Genomic DNA, 17,962 nt, shown 5'->3' on the forward strand with positions numbered 1-17,962 from the left:
AAAGATTTTTTACTGGAATATATTTGTACTACAGTACAATAAGAGTAGTGCAACTGTGTTATATAATCCCTTTGTTAAATTAGAATAATTTAAAAGTAACAGTATATCAAACATTTGTTGCTTCAGTTATTATTAAATGTGAAAACATTCCTAATAATAAGCCCGAAATGTAATCAATATTTTTTGTGACTATTTGTTTTCATTATTAAAATGTAACATAGTTTATGAAGGCATTTTTAATTGTTGAGTGTGATAATGATGAAGGTATTCCTAAGCTTTTTAAAGGATGTGTGAGTTTTGAATTTATACGTTTTGCATTGATTATATAGTAGAACAAATTCGCCACAATAAATATAATAAATGCATGTGTTTTTAAAAGAAGTAATGTAAGATGGGGGGAGAAAATAACTCAATTTAAGTCATATGACAAATTACAAAAAGGCCCCCTGAGCAATGAGAGGCTTCCCCAGAAAACTCCCAGATTTAATAAAGACAGTGAAATGTAATGATTACGTTGTAAATATTAGACTTACTGAGAAATTGGAAAATATGTCTGTTTTGTGTATATCGATTACATATTGTATTTTAGCTTTGTGTTTTTTCAATGCTAATTTGTGCTTGCACAATTCTTGAAAAGGGCAGTGATTTAATCAAAAATGAAATTGTGAGATATAGTTTACCCCAGAGTCATTATGGGGTTAGCCGTGGCCTTCAAAGCCAACTCCTACACAATATGTCTTTAAAATCAAACCATAAGCAAATATGTTCTAGGTTAAATTATGTGTGTTATTTTAATAAATACTAATATTAAAATACCATTTGTTAAAGATAATTTAATCTATAATTGTGGGTGCCATTTATCTGTACCAGCTGATCTCAGCAACTGCAGTGGCCAGGGATGTATGGATAATGCAAATGATTCCATTAAATCATCACAAAGTTATATTTGAATTTATCACCAGGTAGGACACATCAGACCCCTTTGATGCTGTGACACAAACTGGATCGATCTTTGCAACAACAAAGTGATGCTGCATGCAGCTCTCCACAAGATAAGGCCATGCCAGGCAGGTTTATTTATTGCACATTTTAACAGCAAGGCAATTTAGTCTTTCACATTTGAAAACCACCAAAACATAAGGCAAAGAAAATCAATTCAAAAACAATATAGAACATCAAAGCTAGAAATAGAATATAAGTTGCAGTGCAGTTTAATGATTAAAATATAGTAGTCAGATGGTCAACATCCTTGTGTCTGGTGTCTCTTAATTAAAGACAGCAGCAAACAGAACAGGTTTTGAGTCTTAATTTGAAACCGCTGAGTCTCAGCAGACCTGCAGCTTTCTGGGAGTTTGTTCCAGATACGTGAAGCAGAAGAACTGAACGCTGCCTCTGGTTTGGTTCTGACTCTCAGGCGACCTGAGGGGTCGGGATGGTTTGTGAGGAAGCAGCAGGTCAGACATTTGGCCCTATAAACCATTCAGTGCTTGATAAAGCAACAGCAGTCTTTGTTGGACAGGAAGCCAGTGATGGGATCCACTCTCTGGGTCTTGATGAGGACTCAACTGCTGTCTTCTGATTGACTCTGAGAGACAGAGAGTTTCTTTAATTTTAAATAAAAATATGGCTAGCAACTTTCACTACAGATGTTTTTGGGCATTCTATTTTTATGGAAGGTGGGTAATCAAACGGCCAGAAAAAATCATGGAAATATCTCCTATGGAGGGCAGCGAAACCCATAGGAACGTGAAAACTGCCCACAGAAATTCAACGAAGAAGAAGGAAAACAACCCGCCTTTCCGGTTGTGTATACGCCAATCACGTGTCCACATCCGGAAGCAGCTCACCGTACCTGTAGTGTGGTTCAGAAAGCAGCTAGTTAGCCGCTACAGTGTCAGAAAGCTAAAAACAAAACACCTTATTTTTATTAAGATACACAGTTTCCTGTTCTGAACGTCACCCGGTGAACTCGCTCACACCGCAGGCACAAACGCTACCATGGTTGGTGTTAAAGTGATCGCTAGCGACCCGGACTTCCAACCGGAGCTAGCGGCCGCCGGCTCCAGGCTCGCCGTAGTGAAGTTTACAATGGCCGGGTAAGCTCACCGACCCGGGTCCGAGGCCCAGCAGCCTGCAGCGCGCTAGTGTGTCCCATCAACGTGAGACTCAAATTACACTCACAGGTCGTCGTTCAGCTGTCTGCTGGAGCTGACACGCGCTTCAGACCCCCGGTATCTGATAGTTGGAGCTCTTTATTGCCAGTCAAGAAAGGTTAGCATGCTATCTTAGCTGCTCTTAGCTCAGTAACGTTAGCTCCGTTGCTTACAATGACATTGCAGTATTACAGTAACTTGCTTTGCCGAGACTTAATGATGGGAAACATCAACAGTACCACCAATATACATGTGAAACCTTTTAACATTTTCCCTGTCACTGTAATGACTGGTCTGTCTTTAAACTTTAATCGTGCTTAGTACAAAGGGCAACGTTACCTTAGTTGGAGTAGCCGTCGTTAAATGAGTTTCGATGACTGAGACTGATCTATTTACAGCAGGTAACAAGGTGCATAACATTAGTGGAAATGAAATACATTGTGAGATTAACAAGATAAATAAAATGAATTACACATGCGGTAATAGTGTGATGGTCGTTTATAGCCGTATATCCCACTGATCAGCAAGATGCGACAGTAATGCTCCAGATTTCTTTAATTTAGAGACAAACTTCTCTCATACAGAGTCCGTCATCCTGATTTAGGATGTTTGTTCATGTATTAATATTAGACTGTTTATTATATTTAGAAACGTCTCTAGATATTCAGTGGATACTCTATGGCTCTACAGGCACAACTTTGTAACTACACAACAAGTACTTGTTAGATATAAATGTCTCTCTACCAGAATAGTCCTTTTCATGTTTCCCTGATGCACTTTAAATCTTGGCAGCAGGACGTTATTCAGTTGTCACTGTGATGTACAGCATTCCTTTGGTTCCTTTCTTGCACTATGTTGTCTAACTGTCTGCTGCCAAGTTAAATTCCTTGAATGTCTGACATATTTTGGTAATAAATGTTTCCTGATTCAATAATAATTGACTAGTTGATGAACTCGCACAACGGGCAGGTCGCTAACACGCCGCCCTTTGTTCCTCCCTCCAGGTGTCGGCCCTGCGTCAGAATAGCTCCAGCCTTCAACGCGTTGAGCAACAAGTACCCACAGGTTGTCTTCCTTGAAGTAGATGTTCATGTCTGTCAGGTGAGTTTGCCGTGCTGTGTCCACCGCATGGTGTCATTGAGGAAGAAGATGTTCGGATTTTAAATACAAAACAGAAACCTGATAGCAGCATCAAGTCAATGTTTATTTTGTTCACAGTAACCAAAAACTCACAGCAAGTGGTTGCTCTACCAAAATGTTAACAGACATTAAGATATCTGTCTGTGAAGTTGGTTTTGACCAAAATATCTTGAATGTCTTGTACATCTCGATGTTTTAGACTGAGGCAAAGCAGCAGAAATCTAGAATAGAGACCACAGAATGCTGCACGCTAAAAAATATACATCCGTTAATGCCGAGGCAAACTTTACGCCCCCCCTCCCCCCTTCTTCTCTCTTTCTCAGGGAACAGCGGCCGCCAACAACATCTCAGCCACGCCGACGTTCTTGTTCTTCAGGAACCGGGTTCGGGTGGACCAGTATCAGGGGGCAGATTCCGCGGGTCTGGAGGAGAAGATCAAACAGCACACGGAGAACGACCCGGGAAACAGCGAGGACTCGGACATTCCAAAGGGATACGTGAGTGCAGAGCTAATATTAAGTTTAAGAAGTCTGCCATTTATCAAAGCAGTCCCAAATACTTCCATTTATATTTATAGAGGGTAGTGTTGTGTTTGGTTTGCAACGCAGCAAACCAAACACAGGCGTGAGCACAATTGCTTCGAGCCAGCCATGTGTAAGCGTTGGTCTCATTTGGTTTGTTTGCAGATGGACCTCATGCCTTTCGTCAGCAAAGCCGGCTGCGAGTGCCTCAACGAGAGCGACGAATGTGGCTTCGATAACTGCCTAACGAAAGACTCCTCCTACATGGAGTCCGATTGTGACGAGCAGGTACGAGCTCGCCTCGCTGCTAGAATCCCTCCCTATCGCAAGAATAACGGACGACTCTGTCTGTTTGTCAGTGTTTGCACAAGTGCACCATTTTTCCCGTTCTCAGTGTTTGTGCGTCAGAACCGTTGCGTGCATCAGTCAATCTGTACTGATACCAAAACACTTGGCTTCAGATCCTCTGCGGTTCGTTGTTAATTGTACTTAGCTTTAAGTTAAATTTGGTGGTAATTTTGTCTATTTGGTGGCCGTCTTTTAATCTGCTCCAGTTGCTGATAACTATGGCCTTCAACCAGCCTGTGAAGCTGTACTCCATGAAGCTCCTGTCCTCTGACTTTGGTGAGTTTTTATCACTGCTCTCTACTTCTGGATAATAAGCTCCCGTCTGTGTGGGGTCCAGGTAAAGACACTTTTGTTCCTCGGTAGTTAACCTCCTGTCCTTCACCCCCTCTTCTTGATCTGGTGTCGCTCTTCAGCTCAAGCCCCCAAGGTGGTGAAGGTCTTCATCAACCTGCCCCGGTCGATGGGCTTTGACGATGCCGAGCGGAGCGAAGCCACTCAGAGTCTGGAGCTGACGGAGGAAGACTACAAAGAAGATGGCCTGATTCCGCTGCGCTACGTCAAGTTTCAGAACGTGCAGAGCGTCACGGTGAGGGCCGGACACATGCTGCGGAGACAAAGCCTGTGGTTAAGCTAGGCTTGAAGCTAGATTACTCCTTTTTGCTTAGGAAGGTTGCAAACTGAGTGAAATGACCCGGAAGTAGTGTAAGTGATAGGAGCTGTTCTCTAATGCAAAAACGTGATTACGTCCCACATTTCCTTGTGGTGGCAATATTTCAATTTCACCGTTGCAGACTGACGTCACCAACATGCGTGTCGCGTCGCATCAGGACTACGTCGCTTAGTGAAGGTGGAGTCGGATTCCCTAAACACTGCGGTTCTCCTAACCATCTTTCCTTGACCCTGTGACCATTTCCACAGAGGTCAAGGAAAAGTGGTCAGGAATAGACATTTTCTATCTGTGTTTGTGTTTACAGTTCATCATGTAAATCATATTGGTATTCATTATTTCTACGACCTAGAAAGTAATCAATTAGGTGGGACACCGGTGTTCAAGTGGGAGAATAAATTTAAGGAAAAACTATGAAAGTGGCGTTACTCAAGTTCAAAAAGTACAAAAGTTCAAAGACACAAATAGATAAACCATGAATTCTTGTTTCACATGGGGAAAGAACAGCCTGAGCGATTTGTGTGTATATTGATGCCCTTTGTCTTCTGACATCTTTGCTTACTAGTTGTTCATCAAGTCAAACCAAGGAGACGAGGAGACAACAAAAATCAACTACCTGACGTTCATTGGCACTCCAGTACAGGCCACCAACATGAGCGACTTCAAGAGGGTATGGACCAGTTGCAGCAGCCGTGACCTGTTGAAGTGTGAGCGCGTTTTACTCACTCAACTATCCTTTCATTCGGTCGCCATACAGGTTGTGGGAAAGAAAGGAGAGAGTCACTGAGTGGGGGACGCTGAGAAGAAGAAGAAGAAGAAGAAGAAGAAGAATAGGAAGCTGCAGATACATCCAAGGACTTTCCCTCTGCCAAAGCTGCCACACACACAGACACACACACAGCCTCCAGCTGACCTCCTCAAGCTCTTGAGGAAATTCTCCGTTGTCTGAGGAGACAGTCTACAAGTTTGTATTGTAATTCTGATAAAAATGGCTGTAAATAAAACAAACCTTTTTCAAAGGCATGTGAGTTGCGTCTGCTTTCTGTGTGATCTACTCGAGGAGGAATGAAGGGACTACTGCTAACTGTTCTAGTACTGCAGTACAGACAGAAGCAGCATGGAAGTTGTTTTATATACATCTCTTTATAGAAGGTGTCCCAGGATAGCAGATGACTGGATGCAGAGCTCCTAGGGAATAGAAACCTTACGTCAGTGTTGCTCTCTCTCCTGCTCACATGTACTAAACCCTGCGGCGTCCCGTTTATACATTTAGTTTTTGGTGTATAGTTTTTTTATATATGAGGTATTTACATGGAAAAGAGGCCCAGGTAGAAAATGTAATAGAATATACACTTTATAAATAATGTGCTTTTTTAGCCGTTAAGCCTGGTAACATGTATTTTTGCTTTTTATTGGCCAATCAGGAGTTGAAGGTCAATGATACTGAAAGATAAAAGAGATTTTAAAAGCGTTGAACTAACTACGCCCACATTTTATTTTCCACCCTCTTCCGAGCCGCTGGCCCTTTCTCAATATGCGTTCTTGTGTGGACTTTTGTTCTCGTGGACTCGTGAAACGTCATCAGTCGCAGCCCGGGTACTGTTCCAATTCTAAAGTCCGCATCTGGCCGGGAACGGTCATAATACCCGGATGTGACTCGCCCCGCCCATTTTACCGGGCATGCATCGGTAAAATGGGCGGGGCAAAGCTACTCCTCGCTGAAGAGCCTCGGTGAGGCTAAAGAGTCCCCCGGCACCAACACCCGATTCCAGCGGTATGGCGAGGAGGTGACCGCGGCCGTGTCGGAGGTCAGAGGTAAACTACAGCACCTTCTCGTTGAGGAATGGAGCAGCATCTCACTGGAAGGGACTGGAGAGGTTTTACCGCCACAAGCAGAGCCAGAGACTAGAACAGATTTCCTCAAATACTCATGTACACTTGAACTGGATTCAAATACAGCATATAAATGTATAAGGATTCTGAGTAGCCGAAAGGCGGATAACTATTATGATTATCCAAATACTTTCAAAGAGGCTCACCCAGACAGATTCACTGACTGGGGCCAGGTTTTGTGTATAGAAGGTCTGACTGGACGATGTAACTGGGAGGTGGATTTGGTGAAGTTGGTTGCAGGAAGTGTTTTTGTAGCAGTCGCTTACAAGAGTATGAACAGGGCAGGAGTACAGAGCGCTTTTGGAACCGATAACTTGTCTTGGGCACTGCAATACTTCAACAGCAGTTATGAATTTAGACATAACAACATCAGAACCTCCATCTCAGGCCCTCTGTCCTCCACCTTAGTAGTGTACCTGGGCCACAGTGCAGGGACTCTGTCCTTCTACAGTGTCTCTGAGACCATGAGGCTGTGGGATATCTGTTAGAAGGCAGCAATTTGTGGTTTAAAAGATAACATTTTATATTTTCGTTTTGACTTCTCTTCACCAACATGTATCTGTTTATTGAGCCTCTCCCCTTTTATCTGGTCTGTGTAGTTACGAGTCCATCTGTATTGATGCTGTAATATTTTCATCTCTCTGTTGGCCTTGAGGCAATTTTTCACAGCTTTTTAATAAATCAAACGCAAACAAACCTTTGACCTGATCACTGTTTAAACATGCTACCTACTTCTCCAACCATCTTAAAACTGGCTAAAAGACATTGCATATGTGTGTGTGTGTGTGTATATATATATATATATATATATATATATATATATAAAATTCTCATTAGGTAGCAGTGTTTTAAAAAATATTGTTTAACCAAAAACCTGATTTGTCTCAGTTTTGACTGTACACAATGACTTTGTTAATGCACATTTTTCCAATTGCATTTGCTGTTTAGGAAGTGACGTCGTACTGTTCAAGAAGGTCAAGAGCAAATGTCATCAATATACACCGGTGTTTGACAGGAAGGGAGTGTGGAGCAAATAGAGCATCTTTGCAAAGTAAAAGAGATCTGTCCTTGACTGGGGATGTGTGGCTTACATGTCAGCAGCAGAATCAAACCTCAAAAACTTGGATGTACTACAAGCTCAGGCGTTGAGAAATCATCAGTGGATCATTCACAACATCTCCGGTATAGTAAAATGAATGCTGCCTAACCCTACCAAAAGTGTTCTGACAGACTGCTGGAAACAGGGAATGTAATTACATAAGCTTTGGGTGGGTAGGTGATGTAAAGGCGGAAAAAGTAGGGTTGTGTCAATTACAGTATTGCCCTACCGTCTCAATCTCCCCCATTTCCCCCGGTTTTTCCCATCTCCGAGGGTAGACTTTAATATACAGCAGGAATTGACGGAGAAGTAAACGCCAGCATGGAGTATAGTACAGAATTATTTTGATCAGCACTTCTCCACTCTATGTTTATATTTACAGACGGCTGCAAAGACCCCCAAAACAGGGTGTGCAGGTGCAGCAGTTTATATCCCGGTGAGTGAGACCTGCAGCAGGGAAAGGGTATCAGATCAGGTGTCGGTATATACCACAGAGCTATTGGCAATATTATTGGCCTGACAGTTTCTCAGCACTTTCAAGCATAGGATCTGGTAGATCATCTATCAGGAACGATATTCCTCAGGATGGAAATTAGAGGCAAAACCACACAATTCATCTGGATTCCAGCTCATCCAGGTCACTGTCAGGTCTATTGGGGAATGAAGCAGATAAAACACACGGTTTAATTATTACTATTACTACATAGCTTTTTTTTGGATATGTTTTATTAAAATATATATTATTATATTATTAATGGTCTTCAAAAATGCCTGTTTCACACATTTCAGTCCAGATGGTGGCGGTAATGCATCTCCAAGATGGCCACCAAGCGCCAACAAACACTGAAAAAAAAGAAGAAGAAGAAGCCGGGCTGATGCAAGGTCGCATTCCCGCAACAGAATAGACTCAGTCGGCTGTAGCTTTGTTTTGCTTATATATTTTTTTTCGATACAAAATTATTTTTTCCCCTTCAGCGGGCAGTCGTAGCACTGACGCTGACATGGCGACGGAGGTAACGAAAGGTGTGGCAAAAGTATCAGTAGGTAAGTTATAAAGAAACAGCTTACCAGAGCTAGCCAGCTAGTTAGCTAGCACCCAAATACATGTGTCTTGCATATTGCATCATTTGTTAGCAGTTAGCATGCTAGCTAACGCCGATGTATGAACCCGTTAGTACTGGTCCGATATACGGAGCCGTATTACACAGTAACCGAAGTTAGGTGAGCTTAGCGAACACCGTACATATACACTGAGAGCAAAGGCCGTGACAGCTGTCAGTCTACCGGGCGGCAGCTCGTGGTTCCTGCGTCAAAGACCCAGAACGGGGAGGGATTTTTCTTTTGTTTTCTAGTAAACGGTATAAAATAGTCGTTGAGGTCGTCATCTGTAAAACCATTTCCTAACCAGCTGCAGATGACCCAGCTCTTGAGTTTCCTTCAGCGCAGACTCCGATCCGGCCTGGACCCTCACCCACTCTTAGCTCGATCAGACGTTGCTCGTCTGAATAAAGGGAAGCGAGGCCTGGCTGATCGCAGGACTGCACCTGGTGGACTGTTAAAGTCTGATGCTGTAATATTAAAGTTTGCTGAAGCATAAAATCAAAAAGTGGAAACTCCTCGTAGTAGTCTGTCTGATGGCGCCCCCTGATATAATGGTAGAATAAACACTGAGCTGGGAGGAGGGCTGACTCTGCCTCTGCTTCCCAGGTGAGCTGTATGTGTCGGACAAATGTGGCAGTGACCAGGATGGGGACGGCACCACGCAGAAGCCCTTCAAAACGCCTCTCAAGGTATAGTCATGTAGCTTTGAGTCCATCCTGTTCTTTGCTTTAACTGTATTCAGGGCTGTGTTGTTGGACATGCTTAACAATGTGGTTCCGTACAAATCCTCACAGGCTCTGTTGTTTGCTGGAAAACAGCCGTTCCCGACCATCTACGTGGAATCTCAGAAGGAGGGAGAGGTTGGTGTGACTTAATTTTCTTAAAAACTGACTGCGCTGTATATCTTGCCTTTTTATTGATTTTTCCAAGTCCCGTAACGTTTCACCTTTCTCTTCCGCAGCGTTGGGCGGTGATCTCTAAGACACAGATGAAGAACGCACAAAAAGCCTTTAACCGAGAGCAGGCGAAGTGTGATGGCAAGGAAACAAAGGAGGTGTTGTACCAGTATTTCACTTGAAAGTGATTTTCTTCCCTGTGCAGGTCTTCATAGTTGAGCTATGATTCTCATGTCTCTTCAATCAGGAAGCCGATGTGGTGTCTTTAAAATGTTTGCTCCATTTGGCAGGCGGAGGACACCGAGAGGAGAGAGAAGAACCTAGAAGAAGCCAAGAAGATCAAAATTGAGAAGGACACCAGCCTGCCTGAGCCTACCACGGTCAGTCATGTTCCTCCCACTAATCCGTTCAATAACGCTTATTGGATGACAGCGCAAGGAACCAATTACACCCTTTTTCATTCTTAGGGTTTAGTACCATTAAATATTATTCTTCCCCATAAACGAGGCTGTGCTGGGATGGCTGTGCAGGCATTCAATTGATTGCGTCATCAGACTCTTAAAAACAAGTTATTGGTATTATGCTACTTATTGTTGAACTAGTGAGAATACCCATGTCAGATACTTCCTGAGAGGTGGTGCCTGCTTCTTCTGGAGACAGGCTCGGCAATATGTTTGCTTTATTAGCGGTATGTGGCAACCAACGGGTGTGGGCAAAGTGATTTCGCTCAGAGCCCGACTGGCTGCACCAAAAAAAGGGTATGGCTTATTTTAACGTACAATCAAAAGAAAAAAGGGCAATAACAGGTTCTTCCTCTTTTGAGGGATCAGGTCACTCGGTCCAACACAGCTGTCCGGCCTTCGGTCTCCTTAGTGCAAAAAACACCCCGGGGATTAACACACGTCTCCCGTCTAGTTCCCCTTGCTGTTGGAATGGTTGGTCCTTTATAGTGTGGACAACCTTAATCACCCTCAGGAGCCGCAGCTGAGCCGCTCGTTGTCTCCGGAGGAGGCGGGCCGTTTCCCCTTTTGGTCACCTGACCTTGGTGCTGATCTCTGCTCCTGAGCAGTCTTCTGAGGTGCTGTCTAGGGGCCTGCACCCGTGGGTTGCCACAACTCTCCCACCCCAGCAGAAAGCCGGGACCCTGCCGTACCGCCCACATACAAGTGTCCCGCCGCGTTACCATGTTCCCTCCCCGGTCGGTGCTCCACCGTGAATTTGTAGTTCTGGAGTGCCAGGAAACAGCGGGTGACCCTGGCGTTGGAGTCCTTGGCCCGCGCCATCCATTTCAGGGGGGCGTGGTCGGTCACCAGGGTGAAGCTGTCCAGTGCCCATTTTATGGCGAGCGCCTCCTTCTCCACAGTGGAGTAAGCGCGTTCGTTTGGCAGAAACCTTCGGCTGATATACATCACCGGGTGCTCCTCCCCGTCTCGTACTTGAGATAGGACTGCATCCAGTCCCACTTCCGACGCATCAGTGTGGACTACGAATGGGAGAGAGAAGGCAGGGGTTACTAGCACCGGTTTGGTGCACAAAGCCTGGCGTAGGCACTCAAATGCTCCGTTAGCTTCGGTGGTTCACTCGACCTTGTCCGGCCCCCGTTTTCAGGTCATGCAAGGTGGCTGCCATAGTTGCGTAGCGGGGAATGAACCTCTGGTAATACCCCACCACACCTAGGAACGATTTTACCTGGCGCTTGGTCTTTGGTCTTGGCCAGCTAAGAATGGGGTTGCACGTTGCCCCGTCCTATGCGGTAGCCCAGGTAAGAAGCCTCTTCTCTTCTGAGATGGTCTCCCATTAGCACCGTCGGTAACGGGATCAGAGCGGTACGGGCTGGGGTGGGTTGCGCCTATGGATCCCAGCCAGGCTGACGTACCTGATAGTTGGCTTCATTAACCCGTGTCACCACCACATAGGGTCCCTGCCACTTAGCCAGAAACTTGCAGTCTGCGCAGGGGACCAACACAAGACACACACATTCTCCTGGTTAGAAGGCACGTACCTGGGCACCCCGATTGTACACTTTGGCTTGGGCCTGCAGTGCCTGTTGCTGGTGTTCCCTCACTACTGGCCAGACTTGGGCCATCTGGGTCCTCATTTGGTCCTTGTGCTCAATGATTGTGCGGGGAAGGCTGACTCTCCCAGGATTCCGTGGCGATGTCTAAAAATCCACGGGGTCTTCTCCCGTAAAGCAGCTCAAACAGGTAGAACCCTGTGGAAGCCTGAGGCACTTCTCTTACCCCGAACAGAACGTAGGGTAGAAATTGGTCCCAGTTTTTCCCATTGGTGTCATTACCTTCTAAAGCATCAGTTTTAGCGTCTGGTTGAACCGTTCCACCAGGCCGTCGGTTTGGGGGTGATAAACCGATGTTCGTAGTTGCTTCACCTGTCAGTGAGGATTTCCTTTGCTATCCCTACTCTACTGAACAACAAGAACGATTCTTTGGCCACCGCTTCGGCGGTGGCAGCCCGCAGCGGTAGAGCTTCCGAGTGTCTGGTAGCATAGTCTATGATCACTAGGATCTATCGATGACCTCGACTAGTTTTGGGCAATGGACCTACAATGTCCATGGCAAGTCGTTCGAATGGTTCTTCTATAATTGGCAGGGGGATTAGAGGGTGTCTCACCGATGGCCGTGGGGCCACTAGTTGGCAGTCTGGGTAGCCGGCGCAATTATCTGCGAATGCCCTTTTCTTGCCGGGCCAGTTAAACTGGGCTACTATCCTCTCCCGCGTCTTATCCATCCCTAGGTGAGCGCTCCTAAGGTGGGAATGGGCTAGACACAAGACCTTACTGGTGTAGGGGCGAGGGACTACTAACTGTTAGACTATCTGCCCTTCCCTCTGTCACATCCTATACAGTAAGGTATTTTTATAAGAAGGGGTAAGACAAGGGGACTCCCGGGTCGATGGGCTGACCCAGGCGTTTTTCAGGGTGTCGTCTTCTTTCTGGGCTGTGGCAAACCCACTCTGTTCCCCATCCCGTCTGCGACTAAGGGGAATTCTGAGAACTCGGTAAGGCTCCCGCCCACCCCTCTTCTGGGGATTTGGGATCCCTCCATAGCGGTGTCCGTGTCAGGGGTTCGGCCGCCCGCCCGGTTGGTGCCTCCTGGCGCAGTCAAAGTGGAGGGGGGTAGGGGTCTCCCCTTTTCCGGGGGGGTCGGCGTCGGATGGGTCTTGGCTGGGAGACCCTATTGTGCGCTCCCCTCGGTTGCAGCCCCCAGAATCTCGCAAAAATGAGTCGTGTCCAATGAGCAGGGGGACCGGGAGGTCGGGAACCAGTCAGCCCGCATGGTAAAAGATCCCCGGGGGGTACACACCTGGATCCATCTCGTCGGATATGACATTGAGGTCCCCGTGGACGCAGGTCACCTCGACTCTTTCCGCCAACTCAGGGTGGATCAGTGTAACCATACTACTGCGCCGTGTATTGGTGGGGTCCAACAGGTATAAGGCACCTCCCTGGGCGGTGCTGTTCCTCAGTGCTGGCGGAGGGCATGGCCACATAACGACACGGTCGATGGCTGCCAGACCCTCCCCGCCTCCATTGCTTCTCCTATGGTCTCTGGTTTTCGGGGTTACGGTGGTGGAACTAAAGATGAGCCCGCATTCTCCACCATGTGTGGCAACCAACGGGTGTGGGCAAAGTGATTTTGCTCAGTCACGACTGGCTGCACCAAAAAAAAGAGTATGGTTTATTTTAACGTACAAACAAAAGTTAAAGGGCAAAAACAGGTTCTTCCTCTTTTGAGGGATCAGGTCACGCGGTCCAACCCAGCTGTCCGGCCTTCGGTCTGCAAAAAACACAGAAAAACCATGGGGATTAACACACGTCTCCCAAAAAATGCCCCGGCATGACGCCAGCTCCTACTCGCGTCTAATTGTATCCTGTAACTGAAAGTAATGCATTAGGTGACACCCCTGCATGTTTTGGTTGGGACCATGGGGGCGGGGTTACAAGGTTAAAAGCAGGCTGGGTAGGCCTGATGGTTTTTTTTGTTGTTGGGATTGGACGCTGGGACCTAAGCGAAGTAGGTGCAAAGGAGTTGGTGACTGAAGGGAAAATACCGCAGCTAAGCGTTGTAATAAAGGTTTCATTGTTTTTGTCTATTGGAATATTCTTCTGCACATGCATATTCTGGACTTTTTTCACCTTAACGGTGCCACTGTTTTGCACACGCTAAAATAAAAACTTTGCACTTAAGTGCCATCATTTTTTAAACGATTACCGGACCCGGAAGAAGCCTTTTACCACACCTGGTTATGATCCACCTATGACTTTGTCCCTAGTAACCACAACAACACATTCAGGTTTTTTCAAACCAAGAAAAAAAGAAATGTCTTGGCAAAGAATAATGATTTAAAGTTAAATGTGACCTGATTCCGTACCAACTGTCAGCGCTTCATGTTGTTGATGCTGTGCACGAATAACTACCCAATCCCAAATCCAGTGGAGCGCTAGTGAGCTCAAGATGAATGTGGACTGTTTTGCAGGTTAAAATCAATCATCTGGAGGACAGAAGAGGGCAGAGGGTCAAAGTGTTTGGATGGGTCCATCGCCTCAGGAGACAAGGTACATGGCTTTAAACTCTTGATGTTTTTTTGGCTTATCTTAGCCAATATTTTATTTTAAACAAGTTCCAGTGAAGTGTCTTGATATGTAACAAGCAACGGCCAGTTAATAAAAAAATTAAAACACACTTTTCTAGCCTTTCACAATAAAAGCCGGTAATGGACACACTGTTTGCCAGAGGAACCTGAATTGGCTCGGAGCTTTTTACAGGATTTCATAGTTGAGCTATAACTCGATAGTTTGCATTAGCTAAGCTTAACCTGTTCTTAAGCTCCCGAAATCGGTATCATTGCACTTATGAATTGCTTTAGCATGCGAGTGTGTTTGGTCGTTGCTGCCGGTGTGGAAAAGCCTTTGAATTTGTGTCTGTTTCAGGGAAGAACCTGATGTTCATCGTGCTGAGAGATGGAAGTGGTTTCCTGCAGTGCGTCCTGTCTGATAAACTGGTACAGCTTTACAACTCTTTATGTGTGTTACATCATTGTGCTGAAGACCGGAGAGGCAGAGATAAAATGAATGTTTGAATGATACAATGATATATTTCCTAAATGCATGAAATACAAACCTTTGAGCAGGGAGCACTTGATTTGACCGCCATAGTCAGTCTCTCAGCCAGCTGCTTCCAGACACATCAGATACCAGTTGGAGGTCATGCTCTGACATCAAGTAACACTCGTCTTCTCTCTCTGGTCTCCAGTGCCAGTGCTACAACGGCTTGGTGTTGTCCACAGAGAGCACCGTGGCTCTGTACGGGACCGTCACTCCGGTTCCTGAGGGCAAACAGGTGAACAAACCCGCAGTCACATGGGCCACCACGTGTTGTATTTCTTACTTTTTTGTCCACAACTGGAGAGATGGAAGTGGGTCTGTTTCTGCTGAGATCCAACATTTTGTTTTCCTAAAATAATTGCACATTTGTGCAGTTTTGTCTTTTTTATTGTGGAGAAAAGGGTGCTCCATGGAATCAATACTTGATTGAATAGATTATTATTGAGTATACGTGTGAGCGTGACATGCATACAGTCCTCCTGCAGGACAAGTCCTGTACAAAAACATGCTGAGGGCCGTCGGTGAGATCTTGTCCTTGTCTTCTAGGCGCCGGGAGGCCACGAGCTGCTCTGTGACTTCTGGGAGCTGATTGGCTTAGCTCCGGCAGGCGGCGCCGACAACCTGCTGAACGAGGAGTCGGACGTGGACGTCCAGCTGAACAACCGACACATGCTGATCCGAGGAGAGAACGTCTCCAAGGTCCTCCGCGTCCGGTCCGCCGTCACGCAGTGCTTCAGGGATCACTTCTTCAGCAGCGGATACTGCGAGGTGACGCCGCACGGCCCATCCTTTGTGTGCTTGTTAGCCAGGGAGTAAACAGTGACTTTATCCAGTCAGTGGGCTGCTTTCACAGGTTGAAATGATCATGAATATTGTCAGACTATGTCCACTGTACCCAGCGCTCTAGATGCAATAACCAACGTGCAGGTTGGATTAGAGGGGAAGTCTTGACCTTCACTTGAACACTTCTTGTTATTTTAACCATTGTCTGTTTGCTCATTTCTAGTCGTACTTGTGTTTTCCCTCCCGGCTGTAGATCACTCCCCCCACCTTGGTGCAGACGCAGGTGGAGGGCGGCTCCACGCTCTTCAACCTCGACTACTTTGGCGAGCAGGCGTTCCTGACGCAGTCCTCTCAGCTCTACCTTGAGACCTGCATCCCCGCTCTGGGAGACACCTTCTGCATCGCCCAGTCCTACCGGGCCGAGCAGTCGCGCACCCGCAGACACCTGTCCGAGTGAGCAGGCCGCCCGACCCGCTCACAGAGCGCACGCACAGAGCAGATAGGAGTACTACTAAGGAGTACTACTACTTATCTGCCTCCTCGGTGTTGATTGACCGATTTGTCGTCCGTGTCCAGGTACACTCACATCGAGGCCGAGTGTCCCTTCATGACGTTTGAGGATCTGCTGACCCGACTGGAGGAGCTGGTGTGTGACGTGGTGGACCGGGTGCTCAAATCCCCCGCCGCGCCGCTGCTCTACGACATCAACCCCGTACGTCCCGCTTCTTCTAAATATGCCTTAGAGACAATCTGTCACAGTTAAGTAGAGCTGGAACCCATTGAAGATGGAGGAGCATTCGTGGGGAGGGGGGGCTTCCTCTCAATGCTTTAGCTTTTGATCAGACGCCCTTCATAAGCACAGGTTAATTTTTTGAATTTCTCCCCCCCCCTCCAGAACTTCAAACCCCCCAAGAGGCCGTTTAAGCGGATGAACTACACCGAAGCCATCGAGTGGCTCAGAGAGCACGACGTCAAGAAGGACGACGGCACCTACTACGAGTTTGGAGAGGTGACAACTCAACACACACACACACACACACACACACACACACACACCGTTCTCTGAATGAGGCTCTTATTGTGACTCAGTAACCCTGAACTCCAAAGAGACAACAGCTGTGCTGTCTCCAGGGCTTGACAGAGCTCCTCCAGAACCACAGAAGGGGTTCTCAGTGGTTTGGTGCTCTTCATGACCAGGAAACTGCACTTATTGTGTAGAATTGATGAAGTACCCCTTTATTGTCTAATTTTGGTGCTTTTCTTGTGTAGTGGGTAGAAAAAGAGCTTGTAGGTTACGTTTTGTAGGACGTCTGAAATAAAGCTGGAACTCACGTGCAGTTTCTAGACTAGGCTGTAGGGGGCATGACCTACTGTCAGCTGGAGCTCCAATAGATTGTCAAAAACGAGATTTTTATACGTGGGACAACACCTTGCCTTCCATTAACTTTACTTGAAAACATTAATACATGTTTAAACCGCATTAAAAACATATTTGTCGTCATTGTTGGGACCAAGGTCAAAAGTAACTAGTTAAGAAAATGTTATCTGTGTCGTGATTAATTCTGGTTTGTTGTGTTTTGAATCTCCCGCTCTCAGGACATCCCCGAGGCTCCAGAGAGGCTGATGACAGACGCCATCAACGAGACCATCCTGCTCTGTCGCTTCCCGGCTGAGATCAAATCCTTCTACATGCAGCGCTGCCCCGAGGACCAGCGCCTCACCGAGTCGGTACGAACCTCAGGGCTCGCCCTCTGGGTGCCCGACCCGCAGCTAGAATCAGGGGGTGGATCTGCTGCTGTGCACTAATACTGACATGTGGAGGTAAGATGGGAACTGTCCCCCTAAAGCACCTTTGGTGTGTTTTTGTGTGTGTGTCTCGCAGGTGGACGTGTTGATGCCAAATGTGGGCGAGATCGTCGGGGGCTCGATGCGTATCTGGGACTCTGAGGAGCTGCTGGCGGGCTACAAGAGGGAGGAAATCGACCCGACCCCGTACTACTGGTACACCGACCAGGTAACGGCGCCCTTGAGGGAACACGAGGACCATTTCCACATCCACGACTCCCCCGGCCTTCCCTTAAAGTCGTTAAAGGAAAGCCAAACTATAACCACACCGCGTGCATTATGATCCATGTCTCGTCCTAACAGTTGTATGCTCACTACTAATTACTATAGTGATCCCAGTGTTTGCTGGTCATTTCTTGCCAATATTAATATATAATATAAAAACCAGAAGACA

At 46.5% G+C, this 17,962-nt stretch overlaps 2 protein-coding genes across 3 annotated transcripts in view; both read left to right on the forward strand.

The window, feature by feature from the left end:
- LOC134102879 (asparagine--tRNA ligase, cytoplasmic-like) overlaps positions 1-17,962 on the forward strand; it is an 80,805-nt gene that overhangs the window by 60,754 nt on the left and 2,089 nt on the right. Inside the window, exons 2-15 of one of the 2 annotated variants that reach the window (XM_062558814.1) lie at positions 8,788-8,865; positions 9,529-9,611; positions 9,717-9,782; positions 9,884-9,976; positions 10,109-10,198; positions 14,313-14,391; positions 14,767-14,837; positions 15,089-15,175; positions 15,487-15,708; positions 15,977-16,176; positions 16,300-16,435; positions 16,619-16,732; positions 17,320-17,451; positions 17,606-17,737. In XM_062558814.1, coding sequence (XP_062414798.1) covers positions 8,823-8,865; positions 9,529-9,611; positions 9,717-9,782; positions 9,884-9,976; positions 10,109-10,198; positions 14,313-14,391; positions 14,767-14,837; positions 15,089-15,175; positions 15,487-15,708; positions 15,977-16,176; positions 16,300-16,435; positions 16,619-16,732; positions 17,320-17,451; positions 17,606-17,737 — 1,548 coding nt within the window. In that variant the 5' untranslated portion in view covers positions 8,788-8,822. Of the gene's footprint in view, positions 1-8,662; positions 8,866-9,528; positions 9,612-9,716; positions 9,783-9,883; positions 9,977-10,108; positions 10,199-14,312; positions 14,392-14,766; positions 14,838-15,088; positions 15,176-15,486; positions 15,709-15,976; positions 16,177-16,299; positions 16,436-16,618; positions 16,733-17,319; positions 17,452-17,605; positions 17,738-17,962 lie in introns of those variants that run through there. The other variant, XM_037483988.2, reaches the window with a different exon arrangement.
- txnl1 (thioredoxin-like 1) lies at positions 1,781-5,834 on the forward strand. Its single transcript, XM_037484847.2, has 8 exons — positions 1,781-2,096; positions 3,158-3,254; positions 3,617-3,790; positions 3,980-4,102; positions 4,369-4,438; positions 4,576-4,748; positions 5,395-5,499; positions 5,587-5,834. Exons 1-8 carry the CDS (start codon positions 1,999-2,001, stop codon positions 5,614-5,616), a joined length of 870 nt encoding a protein of 289 aa, XP_037340744.1. The 5' UTR covers positions 1,781-1,998; the 3' UTR covers positions 5,617-5,834.

The sequence above is a fragment of the Pungitius pungitius genome, chromosome 18 (genome assembly GCF_949316345.1).
Source record: "Pungitius pungitius chromosome 18, fPunPun2.1, whole genome shotgun sequence".
NCBI lineage: Eukaryota > Metazoa > Chordata > Actinopteri > Perciformes > Gasterosteidae > Pungitius > Pungitius pungitius.

Excerpts from the sequence above, each read along its gene's own strand:
- txnl1 (XM_037484847.2), top strand. The coding sequence starts at position 1,999 with ATGGTTGGTGTTAAAGTGATCGCTAGCGACCCGGACTTCCAACCGGAG. Across the intron at positions 2,097-3,157 it reads GTGAAGTTTACAATGGCCGG|GTGTCGGCCCTGCGTCAGAA; the intron begins GTAAGCTCACCG and ends TCCTCCCTCCAG. Across the intron at positions 4,439-4,575 it reads GCTCCTGTCCTCTGACTTTG|CTCAAGCCCCCAAGGTGGTG; the intron begins GTGAGTTTTTAT and ends GTCGCTCTTCAG.